This window comes from Tamandua tetradactyla, chromosome 12, assembly GCF_023851605.1.
Source record: "Tamandua tetradactyla isolate mTamTet1 chromosome 12, mTamTet1.pri, whole genome shotgun sequence".
Lineage (NCBI taxonomy): Eukaryota > Metazoa > Chordata > Mammalia > Pilosa > Myrmecophagidae > Tamandua > Tamandua tetradactyla.
Genome location: NC_135338.1, coordinates 92,047,811 through 92,074,004, shown reverse-complemented (window position 1 = coordinate 92,074,004; position 26,194 = coordinate 92,047,811). Strand labels below are relative to the sequence as shown.

The following is a 26,194-nucleotide window of genomic DNA, read 5'->3' as shown; positions in this document are numbered from 1 at the left end:
CTCAGCCGTGGACCCCTACTCACCCTGCAATAAAAACTGTGAATGCCAAACTGATTCCTTCACTCCAGTGTGTGGGGCAGATGGGATCACCTATTTGTCTGCCTGCTTCGCTGGCTGCAACAGCACGGTATGGTATCGGGGACTGCCAGATGGGGCGGGGCGGTGCACACACAACCTGAGTGCAGGGGACCCCAGGCAGTCAGAATAGCTTAAAACCCAGTCATGGTCAGAGTGGGCAACCTCCTGGGTTTTTACCTTGCCCTCTGGCTTTTCCTCAGCCTCGCCAGGACGGAAAGAGGGCTAACTGGCCATACAGGCTTTCTTGCTACATCAAGTGAGTTTTCTAAGGAACTTCAAAAGAAGCTGTATATATGGAACCAGAGACAAAAATTTTGTCTGAGGCACTCATAAAGGATGTCAGCGGAATGGGATGTCTTAGAGGTAGTGAGCTTCCTATCACCAGGAGTATGTAAGCAAAGCCTAGAAAATCCTGGGATTTGCTTTGAAGGGAAGATCTCTTCTAAGCCTGAGACGATCTGACACTAATTCAGCCTCTTCCTTACTCAGTTTCCTTCACCTTGATCTTCTCGACTAAATGCCTCCCACCTTTCTCCATCTTCCACTAAACTCTTCCGTGTGAATTGTACAGTTGGCTGTCACTCCGTAGCATTTGAGTGTCCTCTGCTTGAAAACTTGGTGCTGAGTGGCCAGCCACTGAGTAGTGTTGATGCCCACCCCCGCCTTCAAGGTGCCCGTCACACCTGCCCTCCTCCACCCACGCCACCTCAGCTGCCGCGGCCGAGTCTCTTGCTTGGACTAGTGCAGGAGTCTCCCTGGCCTCCTTGGCTCAGGGTGACCCCGCTCTGGTCGCTCTCCTGCACGGCAGCCAGAACGATTGCTGGACACTACAGATGGCCCTTCCGAATGCCGCCCTGTCGACTGGGAGATGAGGTCTGGGCACTTAGACTCGTTCGTCCGTGTCTTCACCCGGTGTCTGTCCCTCAGCCTTCCTCTTCAGCTGTGCCTCCTGTCAGCTGGTGTAATTCAGCTCTCCCACACACCACACGTGTTTTGTCGTACTTCTTCCTTCAGTTAGGCAACTCCGACTCACCTGTCAGAACCCTACTGACATGTCACTGCCTCTGTGCAGCCATCCCTACCCTCCCTTCTCTAGGCGGTTCTTGCCTCTACAGTCCTTTGGCACCTGTCTCTCCTGGAAGCCCTGCTCTCATTTTGCAGCAATGATCTGTTCAAAGCATCTGTCACTGTGCTCTGATCTCTGAGGAGCTGGACCAGGGATTGTATCTTTTGAAATCTCTGTGCTTGGCAAAGGGTTGGCACCCTGGAAGTCTTCCATAAATGTCCAAGGAACCAAGGATGAGAAGGAAGACACAAACAGGGCAGCGTGGCTGCTTTCAAGGAACTCTGAGTTGAGATGATGAGTTTCCTTCCTTTCCCACATCCTGTAGCTTTGGAAACAGTGGTTTCTCTGAAAAGAAAAAAAAAATGGGTCATTTATTTTCATTTTCAAAGATTTAAGTTTCCCTTGCTTTTAACATTTAGATTCCTGGCCAGTTATTAATTAACATTTTTCTATAAAGAAAACAAATCACCATGGGGGAGGGTGGTGGGAAGGAACCGATTTTTTTAAATTATGCTAGAAAGCAATTTCTTCATGTGAGTGGAAATGGATTTTACAAAAGGCACGGGGCCTGGAGAATCATCAAAATAAAAACACAAGCTATTATTTTTCCTGACAACAATTTCATTTACATTTTAATATCCAAAAAGTTATATTATAGATCAGTCTGGGTGACTGCCCTGTTGGAAGAATTAAATCGACCCAGCGGAAGCTGGTGTCCTAGACCCAGTGAGCCGCCGTTTCAGAGAATGCACTGACCAAAAAAATTGTCTTAAAAATTGCATTTCCCCCGATCCTGCAGTTGCAAGTCTTATTGAATGAGCCTAACCAGACCCAGGGTTGCTTCCAGCTGCTGAAGCAGCAAAACTGTGGAATGCAGTTATCAGATTGCATGCTCTTCACTTTACCTCTGAATGCCTTGTTTATTCCCCAGACACCTGCCTTTTCTTCCTTTTATGAGGCCTCACATTGTCTGCTGGGGGGTGCAACAGGGGAGGGGAGTGGGTATCCCGTGCAATTACAAAGCAGAGCGTGAGAAACAACAAACCACGGGGCTTGCGGGGAGCGGGGGCTTGGCATTTGCTTCTCCCCAGAGACGATTTTTGGGTGTGCCAGTTCCACCAGGTAGCTGGGGGGCAGGAGCACAGCGCAGTGCTCTATCCTGGAAAGAGGCTCTCGAGGGAGTCAAGCCTTCCAAAACCACCACTGTCATAAAAAGCTGCACCAGCAGCGAGCTTTGTCGGAAGCCCCAGTGGGCCGCCAACACTGCCTTCCACATGTCACTCATGACCCATGGCAGCTGGGTTCAGAGGCAAAAGAATCACAGGTCCACTGCCAAAAGGAAGCAACAAGCAATGTAAGGCTTTTAAATCTTTGCCGCAGCAGTTTAGACAAGGCCCAAGGGTGGATTCTATTTCTCTTACATTCATCCCTTCCCTCTGTCCCTTGCTCCCTTCCTCCCTCTTTCCTTCTCGTCTTCTAGCACCTTCTACAAGCTAACAGCTTCCTTGGGCCTCTGTTCTAGTTTGCTAGCTGCCAGAATGCAACACACCAGAGACGGATTGGCTTTCAATAAAAGGGGATTTATTCAGTTAATGTATAGTTCTTCAGAGGAAAGGCAGCTAACTTTCAACTGAGGTTCTTTCTTACGTGGGAAGGCACAGGGCGATATCTGCTGGTCTTCTCTCCTGGCCTCTGGGTTTCAACAGCTTTCCCCGGGTGATTCCTTTCTGCATGTCTAAAGGCCTGGGCTGAGCTGCAAGTGTTAAGATGAGGTGTGCTGAGCTGCTTGGGCTGTGCTATGTTGAGTTCTCTCATTTAAGCACCAGCCAATTAAATCAAACATCATTCATTGCAGCAGGCATGCCTCCAGGCCAACTGCAGATGTAATCAGCAACAGATGAGGTTCACTTACCATTGGTTCATGTCCACAGCAGTAGAACTAGGCTCCGTCACCTGGCCAAGTTGACACCTGAATCTAACTACCACAGCCTCTTACCTTTTTCTCCTTTCCATATCTATTCCTTCACTCTCTCCTGGTGTTCTCTGCCTTTTGTGATGTGAATCTAGCTCTTCTCACCTGGTTCCATTGGTTCTTTCACCCATATCTTCTCCCACATATATGTACTGTCTTATATCCGCACAGCAGCCTCGGGAGGGAGGTGTTATTTTATTCCCTGACTACAGGTGAGGTTAGTGACTTGTCCAAGGTCATGCAGTAGAATGTGGTGGAGCTAGCATTTGAATATAAAGTTTGTCTGACCCCAAAGCTAATGCCTTTCATCTGCCTCTACGACTTCCCTCCTTGGGGTGACACTCCTACTTAGATCCCCTACTTTTTTCTAACTGAAAGAACCTCTTTTACATCCTTTCCACTGAGGGGACATTTTAGCCTCCACATTCTGACCTTGGCTGCCTCTCCAGCCTCTATCTCCCCTCCCCTCCCACCTCTTAAAGAAACACTTGCTGTATTGAGCTTCCAGCAATTCCCCCAACCGAACAGGCTGTCACTCGCCTCAGGGCCTTTGCACATGCATTTGCTTTTATCCGGAATAACCTTGCCGTGTAACCCCTGCACACTCCTAACACCTCCTTAGCCCTTGGAACTCGGCTTTTGTGCTGCTCATCTGGGAAGCTTTCTCTGACACATCGCTTCCCGTGGAACCAAGCCCCCTGCATGGCCCTCGGCTGCCAGCTCGCACCCATGGGTTCTGATGCTCATTCACTCCTGCGCATCTCATCAGACTGCAGGGCCCTGGGAGGGAGGCCCTGTTGTTGGCTGTGGCACTCCTGTGGTTCTGAGTAGAGGTCCCAGGCTTTCTCAGGGCCTGGCAGTGGCCCCTGTCCTGACCTTTGAGGCCCCGTGGCCGCAGGTGACATGCCCGTTCTCTTGACTAGCAGTCAGCAGGTAGGTTGGCTGGATGGTGCCGATTCGAATACTAAACACCATCTCACTGCTCATCTCTCACCACTTTATAGCTTCCATCAAGATTCGTGAAAATCCCTAATAACTTGACTAGAAGTGCAAAGTCACCCATCAAATTCTGACTGTCAGGAAATCTGGTTCGTGTTTGCAGTCTAGTATCAGGAAACTGCAATTACTCCCGATATTAGACTTTCCTTCCTATGCTGCTTTGGGTTTTGCTTTATTTTCTCATTTCCTCTCTCCTTGTGTGATAGCAGAGGAAGTTTCCAGGATTGCATTTAATACATAATTTCCAAATCTTCTCATTGCTTATGACCAGGAGAGGTGACAAAAAGATTGCGAGTTAATTTTGTAAGCTTCCTTGGGTATGAGTACGTTGTCCAGATTGTCCCTGTACCTTTGGCTTTCAGAAATAATTATTCCAACAGGAAGTGCGTTAGTATGCTGCTGAGTGACTGCTGGATGTTGTATCCTTTTGATGTACTGAATAATTGACTAAAGAAAAAAAAGCTTTTATCAGCCACCAATAGAATGCTGAAAGTCAATACAAGTCTAGCACAGCAATTTATAGGGAACTAATGATGGGTGACTAATTTATCGCCCCATCGCGGCAACAGATATTTATTGAGCGCTGTGTGAGCAAAGTACCGACTTCAGACCCACCATGCATGCAGGGCACTCACCATTTATTACTACGGTTCTCAATCCCAACTGCAGGTTAGAATCACTGGGGAGTTTTTAAATGATCATGCTTGAGCCCCAGCCACAGAGATTCTGATTTTATTATTTTGGAAAGGGACCCAGGCATTGGTATATTTTTTAAAGTCCCCCAAGTGCTTTGGACATGCAACCAAAGTTGAGAGCCAGTGTTCCAGTTCTGAGTTTCTCAGGCTCAGCACCCCTGACGTTGGGGACATGTGAGTCTTTGCCATAGGGGGCTGTCCTATGCATTGGGGGATGTTTAACAGCACTCCTCTACTCACTAGATATCAGTAGCCACCCACCCCACCCCCCACCGGTTAGGACAACCAAAAATGCCTCCAGACATTTGTCCCCGGGGGCATGTGTCCCTGCAGGCAGCCCCCCACACCCACCATTGAGAACCCCTGCTTCAGGACAGGGAATGAGACATGTTCTTGACACTGTTATCTTTCTGGAAACCCTGTCTTCTTTTTCTTTGTACCTTTGTTTTGTTCACTTCTTCTTGTGGTACTGGAAGAAACCAAGCTGGAGAGTTAGAGGCGCCCTGTGAACATGTTGCAGCAGAAGGAACAAACTGGCTGCTTTTGCAACGTGGGTGCTCTGAAGATACACTCACCGTGGCACACAGCAAGGCTTAGCAGCCTGGCCGTTTTCTCAGCCAACCTGGATCTCTGGCTTCTCTGAACATGTTGTAAGATCAGCTAACGGGGGGCCTGCGCCCTGTAGGGCAGCTGATGGCTGGAGCTGAGAAGTGGCTGCCACTTTAGACAGGACATCTCATCTCTAGCCAGCCAGAGTTCCACAGCTGGCCACCCCATAAACCTGGACCGTTTTTCTTATTCATGTTTTCTATTTCACACCCAAAAGCTTTGAGTGGGCAAACCTTCCCATCTGGAAGGAGTGTGAAGCCCCATTTGCCAGGACCGATTTAAAAGCCTACACTCTCCTGATGAGAGGGACTTGTGACTATCCTGAAGTCAAGTCCTACTAGGACATTGTTACTGACCAGATCTCAGGCCCCCTGCTGGGCATTGCAGGTTTAGTGATGAATAAGGTAAGGCGCTGCGTTTACTGCAGAGTGAGACGCGACCTATCAATAGAGTTATGCACAAGGAAACTCCCAAAGAGCAGCGCCCAACTTGGCTTATATGTTTCCAGCATAGTGTTAAGTGAACAGAGCACATTATAAAATCGTAAATATATATTATGATGCTTTTTCATAAAGAGAAAGAAAAATCAAAATATGATTTTGATATATAACTGCGCAAAACAAAAGATTGCGAGGATATATACCTAACTGCTCATCAAAGGTTACCTCTGGCTGGGGATTGAAATTTTAATTCTCATATATTTCTTTGAAATTTTCTGTTTATTTCTGAAGTATCTAGAATGAACATGTATCACTTTCCCCACAAGAAAATCTTTTTTCTTAAAAAAAAAAATCTGACATTAAAGGTTAGGTGGCTGCGTTCTAATAGGAAGGAAGCAGATATGTAGACAAATTAGTGAACCTGCAATGTTGTTCCTCCTGGGGTAAAAATGTTCCAAGGCGGGGAGGGAGTGGACATTGTTCCCTGGGGTGGGAGGTATTGGCAGGGAGGTGGACGTCATGAAAGCTGAGCAGGTGTTGGCCTGGTGTACAGTCGTGGAAGGCTGATCTAGCTGTGTGTAAGCGTGGGTGTTCGGTAGAGTTGGGACCTTGGTTTGGAGTGCGGAGAAAGAAAGCTAGAAGGAGGGAGACGTGTGTCGTCTGCTCAGTTACATGCACATCCTTCAGCTTCCTGCCCTGAAACGGCCAGAGCACACTGTGCCCTGACGCTCCCCAGCCTGCAGCCTCTTTCCTCCCCTTCTGCCAGAGACGGCTAAGGCTCTGACAGGATGCTCGCTGTCTTCTGGCTCATGCGTCCTAGGTGATGGAAGTGAGAGGTGGACAGGAGATCTTGCTTTCATTTTGGAGATGTCCTCCTGGCCATTATCCTTCGGTCAGTGACCGTCCAAGGGAAGAAGAGACAGTGTTTCTTCTCGCGGTTTCCAATATCCCCTTTGCCTTGAGGCCAGGGGTTGCCGACAGTGTGCTTTTGGATAAGGTCTGAAGTCATTGCCTGGAAATACCAGCTTGGGTGAAACCAGAGAGGTAACAGGAGTCAGCGCTACAGAAAAGGCAGTAATGAATGACAGGAGAATGTCTAAGAAACATCAGTGAATCATGAAAGAATCCATAAATGCCTGGGTCACAAAGGAGTGTGTTATCATTCAAAGGAAAACGGCCCAGTCAATTGTGGTGGTGTCACCAGACCTCTGCCTTCCCCGCTTTTAGAATGTCACATACAAAAGTTGGAAGATTTCACAGGCAAAGCAGAACAGAACCTGCCTTTCTGGTTCTGTTGCCTGCAGAGCAGGCAAACTCCCTTTTTGAACTGCAGGACCAGCACCAGATATTTGATAGAAATTGTGATTTTTTTTCTTGGTAACAGAATGTTTTACAGGGAAAAAAAAAAAAGGAAAGAAAAAAGGCATTGCAAAGGGAAGTCTCTCCTCACCTTTCAAGGTTTCACAAGAGGCTCTTAATACAAATAGCATCACCCATACCCATCCCCTTAGAAAAATAATCTTCCATCCTAGAAATTTGTTTTATTTGTTCAATTAATAGGAATTGATCCATCAGTTTTGAATGTAAAGAAAAGGCCCAAACAAAAGCAACTTTTTTTAACCAGCGTTTCTGAAACACAGCTGAAGAGTATTTTCTTCTTGTAATAGAAACTGTCAAAATACCACGCTCATGATTTCCTCCATCAATAGAAAATTAATCCAAACTTGCACAGAGTAATTTTTCTGGTCTTCAACTTAACTGTAATTATTTATCCCCATCACCGTATGTAAATAGCAACATTTCTCAATTTAAATTAATGAATGGAACAATTTGCCATGACAGTGCCATTCTTTTCTCATTGATTTCTTTCTTATTTTGTAATGTGCTGGAGATTTTTTTATTTGTTTTTTTTTTTAAATACATGGCATCGGGAGTGAAAAATCTCCCTTCCGCCTCCATCCCGGGCTCGCCCACTTCTCAACCTGCCACTTTGTCAAATAGTTAATCACTGTTTTCAGTCTCTTATAGAACCTTCTGGATTTTTTTACTGCACATATAAGGCCATCTGTGTGTGTGTTTTTTGTTGTTGTTAATAATTTATCTTGGAGTTCTTTCCATAATAGCACATAAAGAGCACCCACATACTTTTTTACAGCTACATAATATTCCATTGGGTGGGTCTGTGGCAATCTATTTAAACCATCTTTGTTGCTGGTCATTCAGATTGCTTCAGAAGTTTAACTTTTACAAACAACATTGTGGCTCCTATTGTCATATCTCACTTTGTGCCTGGGATAAAATATCTGTAGGAGAAATTCTTTTAGAATGTGCAGGCCGGTCCTACTCCATCCTCTAGGGCATCTCTGCTTCCAAAGCTTGTCAGGCTGTTCCTCTGTGAGAAGAAGGGTCATTAGATCTCAACAGTAAATTTATTCCCAGTAAAGCTAGATTCTGCCCCTCCAAACTGCCACACCAGGCAGAGAATTCAACTCTTCTGGAGACAGCAGAGACTGCATGCCTTCCCAGGGAAGGGCAAACTGACAAGGCATGCCTTTGAATTGGGGATGGAAAAGAGGGAATTTGCTAAGTCAGGCATTGTAAACCAGTCTCCTGGAGCTGGGTGCATTTTCTGAATAGTTTACACCACATTAGGGTCTGCCAAAGAAAGCAGTGTGGGGTGTACCACTTCATTATGCCATGATAGTCTATAGGCAGTTTCCAGAATCCATCCACTTTTTGAACTGGCAAAGCAGGATTATTGTATACGGAGAGGATGAGAATTAGAATCCCAACCTCTCTGATCTCCTTAATTAAAGTAGATATCTCTCTGACACTCAGATAATCTCTGTCCTTCAAACTGACTACTCCTTGGAGTTTCTGCAGCTCTAAGGGCCCTCACTTAGATGCCCAGCTTAGAGGGACACATCTCCTCCAATCATGCACGTGGGCAAGGTGAAACAACGTCTGAGGCTTATCCCACCACCCTCAGATTTTTCAGTGGTGGATTCTTCCTTAAAACTTTATCACCGTATGTCCCCAGAGCTACCATAGTCCCTGCAGCACACCGTCCACGTAGATCTCTGCTCCCGAGACCCCCAGATCAGAGCGTTTCCCATCCCTTACAATATGGCCACGACCTCAGCATTTTCCCTTGGGTCCCCGCTGGAAGGGCCACGAGGATGCCCCACCCTGTCCCCAGGCCGTGGGCCCACCCAGCAGTTCCTACCCAGCGGTCAGATGACTTGTCTGGTGGAAAAGGAAGCCTGTCCAGGGCCTTGCTCGGCTCGCTCTGGCTTGCCTTCTCCCCAGCCTCTTGCACAGCTCTTTCCAAGTCGATTAAAATCTGAATAAATAAATAGAGATTAACCTAGAACCTTTGCGAGGGGCCCACCAATGCCCAGCTTTTCTTCCTGGGCACCGACAGACCGACACCTTCACGTGTGTGCCAGCCTCCAGCTTCCCTGCTGCTGGCGTTGATGCTACAAACACCTCGTTACTGTCTGGTGACCGCGGGGCTTCCCTGGTCCACGCGTGCCCCATCGCTCCCCTTCTCTGTGCACCCCCCCCCCCCAGCATCGCTCCTCCCGTTTTTCCTGGCTGCAGACCCCCGGCTTGGCCTCACTCTCTGCTCCCTCTTCTCCCAGGATGCTGGCTTCTAGAACACACTGCGCTCATTTAGTTGGGGTATGTCCCCCCACACACACCAGACAGGGCAGCACAGTTACTGTCCCAGCCCTAGTCCAAGTGAAAGGCTTCTCGTTTCATCCCATTCCCTCAGGGGTGTCGTCACAGACCTAATCCAGGGTGGGTCCCTTTCACAAGGGGTTTTCCATCTAGAGCAGAGAGCAACCAGACCCTTTCCTCTGTTAGGGTAAATGTAAGGCAGTCCACTGTAGGTATGTGGCAAAAGTCTAAGAGTGGATGTCAGTACTCACTGCAAGATTCTTTGTTGAACCAAAGCTCACCAGTCACATGGCTCATCAGAAGTTTCTGGCCCCTCTCACTTAGCCCCATTCCCCACATCACATTCCTGAGTGTTCCCGAGGAGCCCCATAAGTCAGGACCTGGGCAGGTAGCCAGATATGGCCCGAGACATCCCTTGGGGACTAGCCCTCGTTTATACCCCACTACCCTTTTCCATGTTGTTCTAAGGACTCCAATCAGAAATCTCTTCTCTCACAGGCTCCTTCAATAAAGAGAAAGAAGGGAGTGGTTGGCTCTAGAATAAGGTTTGAAAGATCCCTAGGATAACCTGGGTATTTATTTATTCAACGCGTCATTACTGAATCCCTGTGGCAAGTCAAGCCCTTTATAGAATAAAAATGCAGAGTTTCCTATTCTAGCTAGCCGTATGGTCTCGGGAAAGATGGGTTGGATGGAAGGTGTGGGGAAGCAGACTTGCTGCCTTGCTTATGGCTGGAGCTGGTTACTATTTCTAAGGCAAGAAATGTAGAAGGAAAGGAGATTGGGATGGTCAGGGTTCGGCCAGGATGCCAGCACCCATGAGTGCATCGGGAGCAAAGGATTTAATATAAGAATGACAACTTATGTGAGGATGGGACATAAGATATGGAGGAAGTGAGGTGAAGTTACTCTGTAAGGCCCCTAAAGCACTGGCACAGGGACAAGTTAGCTTGTGGGAAACTCTTAAGAAGCAACCATCTCCCTGCTAAGTAAGAAATCCGTGAGAACCACCTCCACGGGCTGCAACCTGGCACCAGAGGTGGGCGTAGGGCCACTGCGGGTCAGCGGGACGCGCAGGAAAGACGGAACTAAAGTGGGGGCAGTGCTAGGACAAACTGACCTCCTGAGCACCCATTCGTCCCCGTGTCCATCCCTCCCTATGTTCATCCATCCCTGTGTCTGTCCCTCCCCATGTCCATCCATCCTGTATTTGTCTGCCCCCATGTCCATCCACTCCCGTGTGTGACTGCATGACTTTCTAAGAAATAACTTTACTTCTGCCTTCTGAATCTCTCCTGGCTAACTCCAATCCATGCAGGGATGGGACTTCTGGGGAAAACATATCCTGCAGATGGGAAAAGCACCTAGTTGACCGTGCAGGGTATGAGTTCATGGATTCAGTTTTGGTATCTCAGCTCGCACAAGAGTCTTTGGAATGGAAACATCATGTGGGTCTGGGGCTCTGGGCTGGAGATTAAATTTGAGAGTCATCAGCAGGTGCACAGATGGTACATGCATGAGGGAGATCGAGGGAGAGGGTGCAGGGTGGGGAGAGAAGGAAGTCCAGACCAGAGCCCTGAGGAGCTCTGGCCTTTTCTGATGGGAGTGGGAAGAAGGTGCCAACAACAGAATGGAAAAGGAGCAAGCAGAGGGGAAAAGAGGGGACCGGGAGAACGGCACCCCAGAAGCCAGCAAGGGCCTGGACGGCAGACATAGACTCCTGGAAGCTCCCAGCGCCACTAAAAGGGGAGTGGGCTGGTGGGTAAAGGGCTGTGGGGGTTATGAAGGCCACTGGAGAGCATAGCAAAACCCAGTTCATGCATGTGGGGGCAGAAGTCCAGGTAGAGTGAGTAGAGGGAGGAACTGGAGGTGTGGAAATGGGGCTGGTGAGTGTTAATGAGAAAAGTTTAGCTATGAAGTTGGAGTGTAAGGGGCAAGTTTCCTCTCCTGGGTAAGGGGAGAGGTGACATTTCCAGTTATATTCTCTTAGGGTAGAAGCAGCCCTGCTTCCCAGTAAAAGCAGAGTGATTCATTCGCACATGCGTTTAAACTCTTTGCTGCGTTCCATCTAATACATCTCAGCCACTGTGCTGGGATAAAACACTCAAAAAAGAGCACCTAAAACACACTTCTTGTTTCCCAGAGGCAAGAAGGAAGCCTCGCATGTGGGAGTGCTGGGTTCAGAGGGGTCGAGGAGGGGAGATTGGAGCTGGTTCAGCAAGGAGAGACCTTGCAAGAGGATAAGGGACGTCCGCTCTTGGTTTGTCCGCTCTTGGTTTGTCCGCTCTTGGTTTCGAAATCTCCAGGCAGAGGTCCCTGGTGGGGCGGGGTGGGAAAGGGCCTCAGCATCTTTTAGGGAACTACAGCAGACGGCCCCCGGCGCTGTGGTTGGGCCGTGCACACAGACCTTGCTCTGGGTGGGCTGCTTAGGAAGAGGGGTCCAGCCCAAGCTCACAGTCTGATGAGGGGAGCGTGGGCTGGTGCCTCCGGCCTTCCGGCCCCAAGTGCTAGACACAGCCACACAGGGCAGCTCTGCTGGGAGGTGGGTGGGGGCACACAAAAGGCATCCAGACACCCCTGACTCATCCTGTGTCGCTTTATGAGACAAGGAAACCCCTATCCATGGGTTCAGTGGGAAAAGAAAAGAAGGGAAAAGGAGGAGCAAGGAAAGAGGAACAAGGAGGGGGAGAGAGGTGAGGAGGAGAACTGCAGAAGCCAGAGGGGATTTGCGTTGCCCTCAGGAGGATTGACCTCCATGCATGGTGGCGCTGAACACCAAGCAGACCTGGAAAGGGAAGCAGTGAATCACTGACGGTTGTTTTCATTTCGTATTCATTAAAGGCTCCACACTATTATTACCGCACCTTAATTGGCTCAGCACTCGTCACTGCCTCTCCCAGCCCCTGCCTCTCCCTCTGCCATCAGCACTTCCTCAAGTGTGAATGCGGGACCATACCTGGAAACGGGCAGCAGCTGGAGCCTTCGCCAGAATATCAAATGGGATGGGTTCCCATCGCTTCCTTCTCTTGGATCTCGTATTAATGAACTTGTCTCATTGGGCTTCCGCTCCCATGGGCCCCTCTGAGCTACCTGGCGTGTCTGAGCCTCTTGGCTTTCTCGGCCACGAAGGAACTTTCCCGTTAGCTGCTGGCCGGGGCCACTTCATGCCCTTGACAGCTCCCGTCCTCTGTTCCAAGTGTCCCTCTGAGCAGTGAACCAGTGACAATATGGACGTTACCTGATCTTCCCCTTTTAATGCACTCCCGTGTAATTATAACTGCATAAAGAGAAAACAAATTGGCAAGTAATTGCAGTGTTAATTTGGCAATGTTTTATCATATTGTGGAGGCTCAGTTTCCTCTTTAACTGCACTGGGGGGGGTGGGGGGGTGCATTTGACTAGGGTGCGGTGGATGGGGGTGGGGTGCGTCCTGGAGAATGCACGTGGAGTACTGGGAGAGAGGGCAGCGGGCTCTCCTCCCCGCAGGCACTCCTTTGTTCGCATGTGTTCTTGCAGCCCCCCTGACAGCTGACTCGTGCCTGCAGGCCTCATGAATGGAATGCCACAGGATGCATCCTCAGGCTGCGCCGGCTTCAGCGGCTGGGTGGCTGTGGGCTGGGACCCTGGAGTTCGCCCCGGTTAAAAGAGCTGGATGCTTCCCTTGCAGAATCTCACCGGCTGCGCGTGCCTCGCTAGCGTGCCCCCCGAGAACGCGACTGTGGTGCCCGGGAAATGCCCCAGCCCCGGCTGCCAGGAGGCCTTCCTAACCTTCCTTTGCGTGATGTGTGCCTGCAGCATGGTGGGCGCTATGGCGCAGACGCCGTCCGTCATCATCCTCATCAGGTAACAGCCCGCGCGAGCCCCGCGGGCTCCCCTGCTCCCCCCCTCCCCCGCCGGCGTCTGCCCTTCTCCCGGAGGTCCGAGCCTTGAGAGCTGTTACCTGCGGGTCGGCTCGGCTCCCCGAGGCTGGTAGGAATCGCTTTCACTTGGTAGGGACCTCACATCCAGAGTGGGCAGCAGGGCCGGAGGGAGAGACAACGCTGTCATTTCCTCCCGGGTGGGACCTCTGCAGGTGCTCGGAAGGGACCTCCGGCCTGCACTGAGCGTGGGAGAGCGCAGTGTTGTTGGAGTAAACTGAAAATGGCATTGGGCTAGCAGATGAAAGTCCTGCTATCCAACCCTGCCCGCCTGCGGGTTAGCCATGCGACCTGGGGTGTGCCATTTCCCCCTCCAGCTTGTTTCTGAACCTGTCAATGGGGTGAGGTCACTGGCCCTGCCTGCCTCCCGGCATGGTGCAGGAGCAGGTGAGACCCTGTGGTGCAGATGTCCTGAGATCAGGGAGTGGGGAGGGCGGCATCCCAGCAGTGGGGAGAAGCTTCGCCAGCGGTGGGGTTCTCATACAGCTGGGTGGTTGAAAATGCCGTAACTCCTAGTCCCCCCTCTCTCGGGACCTGTCCCTGGGGCAGAGGAGGTGCCTCAAAGGTGAGTCCATTTAGTAATATTATGAGTAACTTTTATCACTTTTGAAGTTGTCTTGGTTGGTGTGGGAAACCTAGAAATGTGCCAATTCCTACCCCAGCATCCTTCCGAACCAGGGGAAGCATCACCACCCTGCAAGGAAAGACTTAACTTACTGGGATGCAATTATCTAAACAAGCCAACTCGGTCCCGAGGACTGAAAATAAAACTAGAAACAAAATGCTCAGAGGTGGCCCGTGTAGACTGTCAGTCACTGGCTGCTTTATCCAGCTTCTCTCTTCCTCCAGCCCTGCCTACCACATTCCAGGGTCTCTTAAGAATCCCACGGAAGAGGACTTATAAGAAGTACTTACTTTATCTAGAAAGTCATTAGCAAGCGCTTGTTAATGTGCAAAAGCATTAAGGGTATAGTAGCAGGTGGCTGTTTTGAATCCACAAAGTTTGAAAAGTAAATTTTAAAAAATAACACTGAGCGCTTGCAAGGCCATGGCAAAAGTGTTAAAAGTAACATTGCTGGTGGCATTGAATAGTGCATTACACCTTTCAGAAAAAGCAATATGGCAGTGAGCTTCAAGAGCCATGAAAATGTTGAGGCCCTTTCCTGCGAGAATCCTACCCACTCGATTTCTCTTAAGAAAAGAATTCAGCACCGGCAGATGTTTATTATAATGTTAACTGTAACAGCAGAAAATCCTGAATTGGAGTAGTGAGTTAAATTATGGCTCAATGGAATAATGAAAATCTTTGAGAATATGGAAGGTGTCTAGGAAATGGACCGTCGGATTTGAAACTGTATTCATAGGCTGCTGATATATAATACGCCTGTGGACAAACCCCGCCAGAAATCAGGAATGTGTTCGCAATGGTTGCGTTATTGGGGAGCTTATTTTTCTTATCAGAAGTTCTCCTGAAGATATATTGTGAGATATTCACATTCAAAAGGCGTCGAGAGAGGGGAAAAGGACCCTCACTATCACTAGCCGTGGCAAGGCCCCGTTTATTTTTTCTCTCCACATAACCCCCTTGCAAAAATCCAGCCTCCAGGGCATAAGCAGTGGTGACTGGTGGACCAGATGCAGAGAGTCTGTTGAAATCTCAACCACTTCCCAGTCTCAGCTTGATGAACAGATCTGGATGATTTTCAGGGAATATTTGATTCCCTTTAAATGAATAAGCAACAGATGGCCTAAATGACCCAGACTTGGACCTCATCCAGCGCCTGGTGCCCTGCCCCATGCAGGCGGCACCTGCTCACGCGCCACGTGTGCGGAGAGAGGCAGGGCGGGAGGGCACTGTGTCACCTCCTGCTCGCTCTTGCCATTGCAGGTGTTCCAGGCAAGCCCGGAGTTACAGTCTGTGCCTCGGCCCAGAAGCTGCCAGCCTATGCCCCGCCCTGTTCTCAGGCTTTTTTGCAGAGCTCCTGCAGGGCACATGGACACTGGCAGTCATGGACCCCCTAGACGTGTCAGCACTGCGCTCTTGTTTTCTAGCTTATTGTGTTCACGTTTGTATTAATGTTCCCCTTTCGCAGACAGAAACAGAGGCTAGGAGAGAGACAAAGCAGCAAGTTCAAGGTCACTCAGCTGTTAAGCTGGGAAGCCAAGGCTCCCCTGCTGATCTTGCCTGCAATTTTCAGTAACATTCCAACCTGAGCCCCCCATTTCTCTGTAACTAGATCCAAGAAGGATTATCCCTTCTGTGACAGCCAGTTTCCCAACAGGATATGAAAGGAGATCTTAGCACCTTGCTCACTTTGTTTCTTGCAACATGATAGCTAAAAGAAAATCGAATGCCGGATGATAAATATTCCAGCTCATTATATCAGGGTGTTTTCTTGAGAAGGAGAGTTTGCCTTTGTTTGTGTATCTTTCAAGTCATTACCTTCAAATGAATGCGTAAAACTAGAACCGTGGAGCTGATAATGACTTTGAAGAACTTGGATTTTGTAACATGCGCACGCTAAGGAGCACTGTCTGTACTGCTGTGTAGCAACACCAGCCTCATCGCTGATATTGTATGCATGTCTGGTTTTATCAGCTTCAGGGGAGATTCCACATCTCTTAGGGAGAGTCTTGATCTCCTGCCCTGGGCTTACGTACCTAGACCGTATTCTTTATATGTGAGAAGAAATGCTTATTTCCCCAAGGATAACACGATTTTAGCCTTGCCTGGAAATTTCAGAAATAAAGGCATGATTGTAAAAACTGTATCCAGGCCCTTTTAGTTTGAAGTGTCTTTTTTGCCTACCATCCCCAGCAGCCAAAGACATATCCCCCGGAAGCTCAGACCAGGTACGAGGCCATTGGATAGGTGCCATTGAATGGTTGGATGGGTGATCCTTGGGGTCATTTTAAAAATGATTCTAGCCACCAAGTCCATCAGGCAGGTTAAAAATATCTGTGTACTGAAATCCTATCAGTAACTTGATTTCTAATATGTAGTTTTCTGCAGTATTAATTGCCCAGGCTCTCTCTACATTGCCTGGGTCTTCCTAGCCTCTCATCCACACTGAAAAGCCCCTGGTGGTTCTAGAGCCTCAGTCTCACAGGAGCTCTAAGCCTAGCCAAGTCCTCGTGAGGGTCACAGCCACGTGCTTACAGCTCGCTGTCCCCTGGGGCGCCAATGGAATTGGAGAAGAGGATGATTCATAGCCCAGGAGCTCAGAATGACCTGAAGTACATATGCACAGCCTGTCAAATCTCTCTCCCTTCATGCTCCCTCACCCCCAGGAGATTGGGCTGCACTGGGTCATAAGCGGGAGGTATCGCCTGTCCATCCGTCCATTCATATACGTTGACTCAGCACGTGCTGTGTGCTCGACTATGCTAGCCTTAGAGGTTAGGATAAGTAAGATTCAGAGAGTTCCTGGCCTCAAAGAGAGATGGCAAGCGTTGAATAAATGCTAACTACAAAAGTATGAGGCATGACAAAGGAGATGGTATCAGCAGCTCCGTGGACTGGTTTATCTGGAATCATCATCATTTCCAAGCCCATCTCTCTGTCACTCTGAGAGTGTGCTAGAAAATGTCTGAGATCATTCTCGGCGACTCTTCTGGTAAAACCAAGGTCAGGGTGATTGAATTCAGTTCAAAGCGAAGAACTGTGGCCATGTGAAGATACCTTGCCAATTTGGAATGTACTGAAACGTGATATAGATGAATGCATTGTTTCCCACATGGTCCATTCAGGGGCCACACTCAGGCTACTCTGGTTGATTTCACAAAACGAACTAAGGATGGCAGATGTGTTAAATGGTTCCATCTTGCTCCCCACAGATGGTTTCCCCACTTGATGTTTCTCCATACAAACGTCCCACCAACTTAAGATGCTTTCTTGCCCCAACAAAAGAGTATCTTAAATGGAGACTTTGCAGACAAGATTTGCCTTCTGTCCTTTGAATGACAAGATTAACTATCATTATTAAAACCCTGTTAAATTCCTAAACTTATCTTGTCCCTACAGTTGCAGTTGTTTTTCAGACTTTAGGTAGGGCAACCAAAATATGCATGTGTATATTAGTAATTTTCTAAAGAAGGGCTCTGTTAGACAGCAGTGAACGACTCTAGGGTCTGTTAATTAAAGTAGAGTGATAAGAGAATCATTTTTTTCCTTCCTTGTCTTTTTGCCCATAGGACAGTCAGCCCAGAACTCAAGTCTTATGCCCTGGGAGTTCTTTTTCTCCTCCTTCGTTTGTTGGGTATGTATTACCTCTTTATTCCCTCAATAATGAATTTGATGCTTATTAACAGGTGAAAAATATCAGTGGAATTCTCCCATTTCTTGAGTTTGTCCCTTTTTCCTATGAAGTTTAATTATTAATAAACAAGAGAGATTTAAGTGAAAATTTTTTTGCTCCAGGTTTAGACTAAACATAGGCACTCTCTGTCTATTGCAAAGTTTTTGTTTATATCAAGTCTTCATGCCACCCTGAATTCTCAATGGCATAAAGAGGAAAAGTGATGGCACCAAAGGGAAAAAAATTTGATGGTGTAATTTGGCATACTCATTAAGCAACCCATGAGCAGCTTGTGAAATGCTTCATTTATTGGGCTCGCAGCTGGGAGACAGAGAGAAGTTCTCACATTACCTCTCAAATGAAAACTTTGCATCCTTTAAATTTTTCCAAACAAATTTATTTACCTTGGGTTTCCGGTATAGGGCAAATGTGACCTTCACGCTGTAGGGCCCATGTTCCAAGATTTGGTATGCATAGAAGGAATAAAGTCTACCGCCTCAGTTTTACAAGGGGGAACAGAGGAGGCGAGCAGTCAGTGATTTTCCCAGGGCCATGTGGGATGGGAGGGTCCAAGCTGGAATGGCCACCCAGGATACCCAGCTCCCAGCTGTCCCTTGTCCTTTTCCCTCGAGACCACATTGTTGCTTTATGATCATTCCTTTGTCATGACCAAGATAAACCTTTTCTTTAAATAATAGGGCAGCTGTTTGCTTTAATGGATTTTAAATGGTAAATTAATGTAGAAAGGAAAATAATCATGGCCAGCATTTCAGAGTGAAAAAAAAAATCCTCATTCCAAGTATATAATCACAGAAGAGCACAAAGACTTAGCTACGAAAAGATTTATAAAACTCTTTATAAAAGTGAAGCTTGGCAACAACCCAAACATATAACCACAGGGAATTAGCTAAGTGAATTATAGCATATAATAGTTCCCCTTTAAACTTCTGTAAAAAAATTTATAGACATGGAAAAGTCATGTGATATGTGGCAGGGTCAAAAGAGGTCTATGATAAAATATTTAATAGTGTTTTGAATATATATATATATAAGCCTAGAAAAAATATTGGAGAACTAGATATCAATTAATAGCAGTTATATTTAAATAATGAGGTTATAAACAATATTTTTAAAATTGTTTTTAATTTTTAGATAATATATGTGTGTGTATGTACATTACTTTTATAATCAGATTAAATTCCTGTATAACTGATACCTGAAAAAAGAAAACTATTTTCCCCATGGATCCATTAACAAGATAAATTCCTGTTTGGGGAATGGCAATACATGCATGTACGTCTCCTCACTTCCCTTCTGTACCTGTAGCAATTTACAGCTTATTGCTGTGATCGTTCCTGCTATGACTGGGAAAGGCCTCAGAACCCTTCTTAACCACTATTAATCCATGAAAACTTAAATGGCATCTCCATCCTATTTCTAATTTATGGAAAATAGAAATGCTCTGTCTGTCAAGACGTCCCAGCTAAAACAAATTCAGCACTAATTAAAAAGAAAAAAAAGAAAGTTTAGGCCATCCTGGGAAGTTGCAGTAGCTTGCAGTTATCTACTACCCACACAGCTATGATTACGCTGATTTTGTTTCTTTATCATTGGAAGGGTAGACTATGCATGTGTCATCACCTCCCCACTCTCACCCCAGGCAGTTGGGGGTGGCTTAATAGATGAAACTATAATACCAGCTAAGAAGGTGAGAACCCTTTCTCTGAAAATGGTGAAGCCATCCCACATGCACATTGATTCAATGAATTAACATTTATTGAGCCCGTAATGGGTTCAGTGTCCCATGGAGCATACCCAGGTAAGTGAGCACAGCCCTGTCCTCAGGAGCCAACCGCGGAAAGTGGAAGACCCTTCCCACCCCATCCCCACCTCTGTGGACAGGCTACCGAGGCCAGGGCACCTCTAAACAGAGACTAAGTACTCAATACAGTCAACAAACATTTACCCTTCAAAATAGGTTTGCGAGCACAAAATAAAAAATTTTACAAGATATTTCTGAAAAGCTAATGAAAATTATAGGATAATTTGAGGGAAACCTGAAAATTATAAGGAGTGCATATTGTGATACTGTGAAGATCATCATAGGTTTCTCTAAAGCAGTTTTACTATTGTGTCTCTGCCCGAGGAATAATCAACCAGTCATTGTCTAGTACAGTGAACGTTTTCCAACCTTCTGTGACCATTATCCACGGCACGTGATGAAATTCACATTAGGACCCAGTACAAACATGCCTATATATAGATATCGCTGAAACAAACACTTCGTTTAAAAATGCAGACCCTTACTATGTAAAATGCACTCCGATATTTCCTTTCCTTTTCTGTTCTGTTTTATTCTGTTCAGTTCAATTTAGTTTTCTCGTTTTATGCTTTTTTAAAAAGCGTACCATGACCTACTGTATTGATTTTATCATGCCTTACAGGTCACAAATCACAGTTAAAAAACCTTGATCTAGAAGAATATGACACAGTTCCATTTTTAATTAAAAGCAGCATATTAAAAAAGTCTTTGCATCTGGTCTGATTCCATTTCCTGCAGCAGCTGATAATAATAGCCACCGTTATTGTTAATGGAGGGTCCCCCCACCCCCAAAATCATATTCTTGACATTGTTTTGTTCATCCTTTGTGCCAGGTCCTGTCTCTGGGCACCTCAGTTGACTGTGGCAAGACCTGTGATGGGGTTGGCTCAGGTGCAATGGGAACATGCCAGTGGCCCTGACGTTGGGATGGTGTTTTCATTTGTAAGCTGCCAGAATAAGATATACCAGACACGGAACAGCTTTTTTAAAAGAGAATTTATTAAGTTGCAAGTTTGCAGTTCTAAGGCCATGAAAATGTCCAAATTAAGGCAAGGCTATAAAACGTCCAAACTAAGGCATCCAGGGAATACCTAAGGCATCCTTTTTGACCTTGGCTGAAAAGGCCAGTGAAGTTCAGGGTTTCTCTCTCAGCTTTAAGGGCACATGGCAACATCTGCTAACTTTCTCTCTAAGCTTCTTCAACAGCTTCCCCGGGGGCATTTTCTTTCTTTATCTCCAAAGATCTCTGGCTATGTAAGCTCCTGTGGCTCTAAAGCTTTTTCCAAAATGGTCCCCTCTTAAAGGACTCCAGTAAGCAACCCCACCTTGAATGGCTGGAGACACATCTCCATGAAAGCCACCTAATGAAAAGTTACCACCCACAATTGAGTGGGTCATATCTCCATGGAAACAATAAAAAAGATCCCACCCAGCAATGTTGAATGAGGATTAAAGAGCTTGGCTTTCTTGGGGTGCACAACAGATTCGGTTGGGCACAGGTGGGGGGCAAAGGAGAAATGTCCACACCAAGGCCAGACAACGAGGAAGGAGAGAGCGAGCATTTCAGACAGAGGGGGTGAAATGGACACAAGCCTGGGGTGAGGAAAGGGCACTGTGTGTTGGGGACCTGAGGGAAACATGGTGTGACTTGGGTGCAGGCTGCAGAGGGTTGGTGAGAGATGGGTCCAGGGACAGCGGCCGTCGGGAGTGTGGTGGAGAAGGGCTGCCTGCCTCATGGAGGAGTCTGACCTTTATCTCTAAGGCAAAGTGAAGTCATTGAAGGATTTCATATAGGGGGTGACAGATCCATCAGGCTTTTAGAAAGGGCCTGGTTCTACCGGTGGAGAAGGAGAATGCAAGCCACTAATGTGATGGAGGAGTAGTGAGGAGGGCAGTGCTGAAACTGTGGTTTCTGGGCTGGAGAGATATTAAGAAGGAATAACCTTCAAGACTTCATCTCTGATGGGATGTATAAGTACTGGAGCATCTGGCAGTGAAGAGTCTACAATGACAGCTGCTAAAAAAAGGCTTGGGTCAGGGGTCAATGGAGATATTGTTTACCGAGACAGGAAGAGCAGGTGAAGAGCGGTTTGGGGATGGCATAGACAATACAGAACCTTCTCAGGTGATGAAAATGTTCTTTGTCTGCAGCACATGTGGCTGATGGTCACTTAAACTGTGGTTTCTGTAAACTCATTTAATTTTCATTCATTTTAATGTCGGTAGACACATGTGGCCAGTAACAGTCATCTTGGAGAACACATGCGTAAGAGGGAGGTCTGTAGTTTGATGCCCACCCTCAGAGGGTCAGAGTGAGGGCAGTAGGGGAGGGCCACTTTCTCCAGACACGTGGTTTGAGGGGTGTCAAGAAAGAGGGCAGGACCTAGAAGTGAATGTGATGTTGGTTTCCCTTGCTGCTTTCCATGCCAATGGAAAGGACTTGGTAGAAAGGAGCAGGCGGGGACCAGTGGCATCTGTCAGTATGTGCACAGTGCTACCTAGCAGCCTTCAGGTGAAATCGAAGTTGCAGCATGGCTGATGGTATCAGTCGAGTGGTGGGGTTTGCAGGAGGGGGCAATGGAAGGAGGGTGGAGCAGAGAAATTGAGGATGATGGCTGATGGGCAATTAAATGGTTAACCATGGTGCCTAGATTGGATAAAGAAGGAAGAAAAGATAGGAGAGAGTAGAGAGGACAAAGAGATAAAAGGACTATAAGAACAGGTTGCAGTAGATAATGGAAAAATGAAAAAGAGAGATGTGGTCAGAGTGGTGGTGGCTGTATTTGAGATTCCAGAGGGTTCTGAGAGATGACCAAGCCCAGAACATGGTTGGCCAGAGTTGAAAGGGCATAAAGAACTGTGACGTTAAAGAGAACAAGTTGTGGGCCAGAGTGAGGAATGGGATGTCCATGGAGAAATTCAGGTCACCCAAGACAGTGACAGAAGTTGGGGGTGGGGAGGAGGACACTGAGTTGAATAAGGAATAGTAAACTCAGAGTGACCAAATAATGTGCTCATAACAGACCTCCTGGTGTAATCAAGTCCATCATTCTACAGCCTTTCACAAAAGTCATGGTTATACTTTCCTCTGTGGGTGTGGACGAGCCATCTGCTTGTGGGTCTGATCTAGAATCTCACTCCTTCTGGGGTCTGCTGTTTGCCTGGATACTACACTGAATTAAATTCATTGAACATATATTCACCAATGTCCTGCTATGTCCACAACACTGCTCTAGGTGCCACAAAGGGTATAAAAATAAATAGGAGTCTTACCCTGCCTTTGAGGGCCTCCACGAGGAGAATGAAGCAAGTGTGGCGAATGTATAAGGTTAGAAGAGTATTTATAGAAGACCTTGAATTTTGAGGGGAAAAGATTTCACTTGGCTCAGTAGTTGTCAGGGTGAAGCAAATGATGAGTTTTAATGGGTGAGTGAATCTCCTTTCAGAACCTCCTTTAGGAAGATCAGCCTGGAAGCATGTGCAGGGTGGTCTGCCAGGATGCACAGCTGCTCACCAAAAGTGTTGGGGTAAGAAGAACCTGAACTCAGCTTGGGCAGGGTGATGGAAAGGCAGGGACAAATGGGAGCAATATTGTGGAGGTAATAGCTACTGAACCCCCTAACTGATTAGGTGAAAGCAAAAGAGAAGCAGAAACTGAAGATAAAGCTGAAGCTTGGAACCCCTGGGCCTAGGCCTACAGAAAAGCATTTAACAGAAAGAGAGAACAGAAGCAATTAATAATGTCTTGGGTATTATGAGTGATGGGCTGGTCTCTCCACCAGAAACTCTCTACCCACAAATGCCTGCTCTTTGTTTTCTGCCCTTAGCACTGGGGATGTCGCTTTTGGGTTGTCATTCCCAAGCAGATGTAGTCTCTGGTCTTTGGTGACTTGTGACTTTCAGAAAAATGCATCTTGGAAACTCCTGTTGTGGCTCACCAAACATTTATTGAGCTCCTACTGTGAACAGTCTTGAATATAAAGACGTTCATAGGCAAGCAGGAAAACCAGATGCATTCAGCAGGTGCTTTGGAGGAAGGCAGCACAGGATGCCATGGACCTAGGCGAGAGGCCACACACCTAGCTGTGGGACAGTCGGGAGCAGGACACAGTGGGGGGCTTGCATGGATGACCTCTTCTATCCAGCATGCATCTGTGTACTAATTCAGCAAACAGGCATCAAGCTGTGCTCGGGTTGCCCCGACTGTGTTTCTGACCTCCTGATGCACCTGCATCTCCAAGTGTCTTAATCTCTTAGGACTGTTGTAACAAAGCACCCTAAATTCGGTGGCTTAAAACAACAGAAATATATTGCCTCACAATGCTAGAGGCTTGAAGTCCAAAGTCAAGGAGTCAGCAGGGCTGCGCTTGCCCCTTCCAGCTTCTGGCAGCCCAGCTAGCCTTAGTGGCCTTTGGCATGTGGCTGCATCCCTCCAGTCTCTGCCTCTGCCTTCACACGGACAGCTCCCCCCGTGACGTGCATCTGTGTTTTCTCTTCTTGGGAGGACACCAGTGGTTGGAACTAATTAGGTCCACCCTTTTCCTGTATGACCACAACTTAGCTAATATACCTGCTGTTCTAGTTTGCTAGCTGCCAGAATGCAATACACCAGAAAGGGAACAGCTTTTAAAGAGGGGGATTTATTAAGTTGCAAGTTTACAGTTCTATGGTTGTGAAAATGTCCAAATTAAGGCACCAACAAGAGGTGACCTTCACTCAAGAAAGACCAATGAAGTTCAGGGTTTCTCTCTCAAATGGAAAGGCACATGGTGAACTTGGTGACATTTGCTAGCTTCCTCTCCCAGTTTCTTGTTTCATGAAGCTCCCCCGGGGGCATTTACCTTCTTCATCTCCAAAGGTCTCTGGCTACATGGGCTCTCGTGGTTCTTGTGATTCTACTGTGGCTCTGCTGGTCTTTCCAAAAACTGTTTCCTCTTTTAAAGGATTCCAGCAAACTAATCAAGACCCATCTGGAATGGGTGGAGTCATATCATCCTCTACTCATAGGTTAACACCATAAATAGGGTCAGAGACATCTCCACAGACATAATATAATCAAAAGATTCCAACCTATAGTAAACCTAATAGGGATTAAAAGAAAGGGTTGCTCCCACAAGATTGGATCTGGAATGAAACATGGCTTTTCAAGGGTATATAATCCTTTCAAACCAGCCCACGTGCAACGACCCTATTTCCAAAAGCCACTTTCACAGGTACTGGGGGTTATCTGCCGTAGGACGTGAACACATCATTGTGGGAGACTCAGTTCATCCCCCAGCACCCAGGATCTACTCCCCTGACCTGTGCTAAGGTGGCACCACACCTCTGCCGTGAAGCCCTCTGCAGTCAGGAGGATCCAGGTTTGCGTCCTGTTCTTCCGTGTCTGAACGAGAGGCCTCTGACAGGTCACTTCATCTCTTGGGGCCCCAGTTGTTTTAGCAAGGTGCCCAGGAATGAGATGAAAACACGGGAGCTCCTCCAGATTTTCTCTTGGATATAAGAAGAGTGGGCGTCAAATGTCTATGGGACATTTGCCAATGTCACGGTCCAGTATCTCTCTTGGCATTGCCAAAGCAGGGAGACCCACTCATCCTTTCGGGAAAATATTCTTTTCAACATCCTCCTCTCTTGCTCGTGCTGGACATAGCAGTAATTCCAGCAGGATGAACAGAGATTCCATGGTGAATTCAAGTCTTGGCAGGCATACTGAAGAGTAACGGGTATCTTTTTAAATGTAAATGGCCAAGTAATTTTTAGCTTCCATTTTGTCCTATAAAGGAAGGTGAGTGTATTTTACTTACAAAAGCCTTTCAGTTCACCTTTTAAGTTTAGACCAAAGAATATAAATAGGCCTAGCATTTCCCACCAGGGGAGTGAATTAAATAGCCAAAATACAAAGCCCCAAGGTTTAAGCTCTGTTAATAGGTTTCCGGAAAACAGAAACAATTTCCTTAAACAGTGCAATTTCTACATTGAAATATATATATATAGCTGCAATTTAAGCCCAAGAGAAATAGGAAGTAAGATTTAATCCTTTTAATATTCTCTCTAATAGTATATAGCAGCAGTGAGCCTCTAACTCTCCTCCCCAACATCAGGGGATCCCAGCAGTGTCCCTGTGACAGGCCCCTCGTGGGTGCCTGTCCCGTCCATGAATTTCTAACCCCGGGCATAGGGAAAAGAGGCAAAAGGAAGAGAACGCTTTCCCGAAGCTTCTAATGGGAGCGTGTTCTTCTGAAACACACAGTTCCCAAAACAGTGCTCCACTGCCGCCACCCTCCCTCCTTATTCCTTCAGGAATTTAAGGGCATAACGAAGCAAAGATGCCCAAGGAAAAATAGACACCAAACTACACCTCACCCATGTGGGCATCCTTCTGGAAGCTCTGGACTTTCTTCCAAAACTGAATTTCCTTATAATACAAAGGATCATTGCCAGTTGGGGTTACTGACTGAACCATTGCTTGAAGGGTTTTCTGCAACCCTTTCTCTAGAGGTGTTGATTTAAAAGAGGTCAAATTTTCATTATCTAAAGAGGGTTAAGAGAAAAGCCAAAGAGAGGGAAGAGAACCAGATTGGCTGAACGCCAACTAGGTGAGGGGTCTCACAAACAGA

At 47.1% G+C, this 26,194-nt stretch overlaps 1 protein-coding gene across 2 annotated transcripts in view; it reads left to right on the top strand.

Moving 5' to 3' along the window:
- The window catches only part of SLCO3A1 (solute carrier organic anion transporter family member 3A1), a 307,991-nt gene that overhangs the window by 267,034 nt on the left and 14,763 nt on the right, over positions 1-26,194 (top strand). For both annotated transcript variants that reach the window (XM_077124117.1, XM_077124116.1), the window contains exons 7-9: positions 1-127; positions 13,211-13,386; positions 17,655-17,719. In XM_077124117.1, coding sequence (XP_076980232.1) covers positions 1-127; positions 13,211-13,386; positions 17,655-17,719 — 368 coding nt within the window. The remainder of the gene's footprint in view (positions 128-13,210; positions 13,387-17,654; positions 17,720-26,194) is intronic.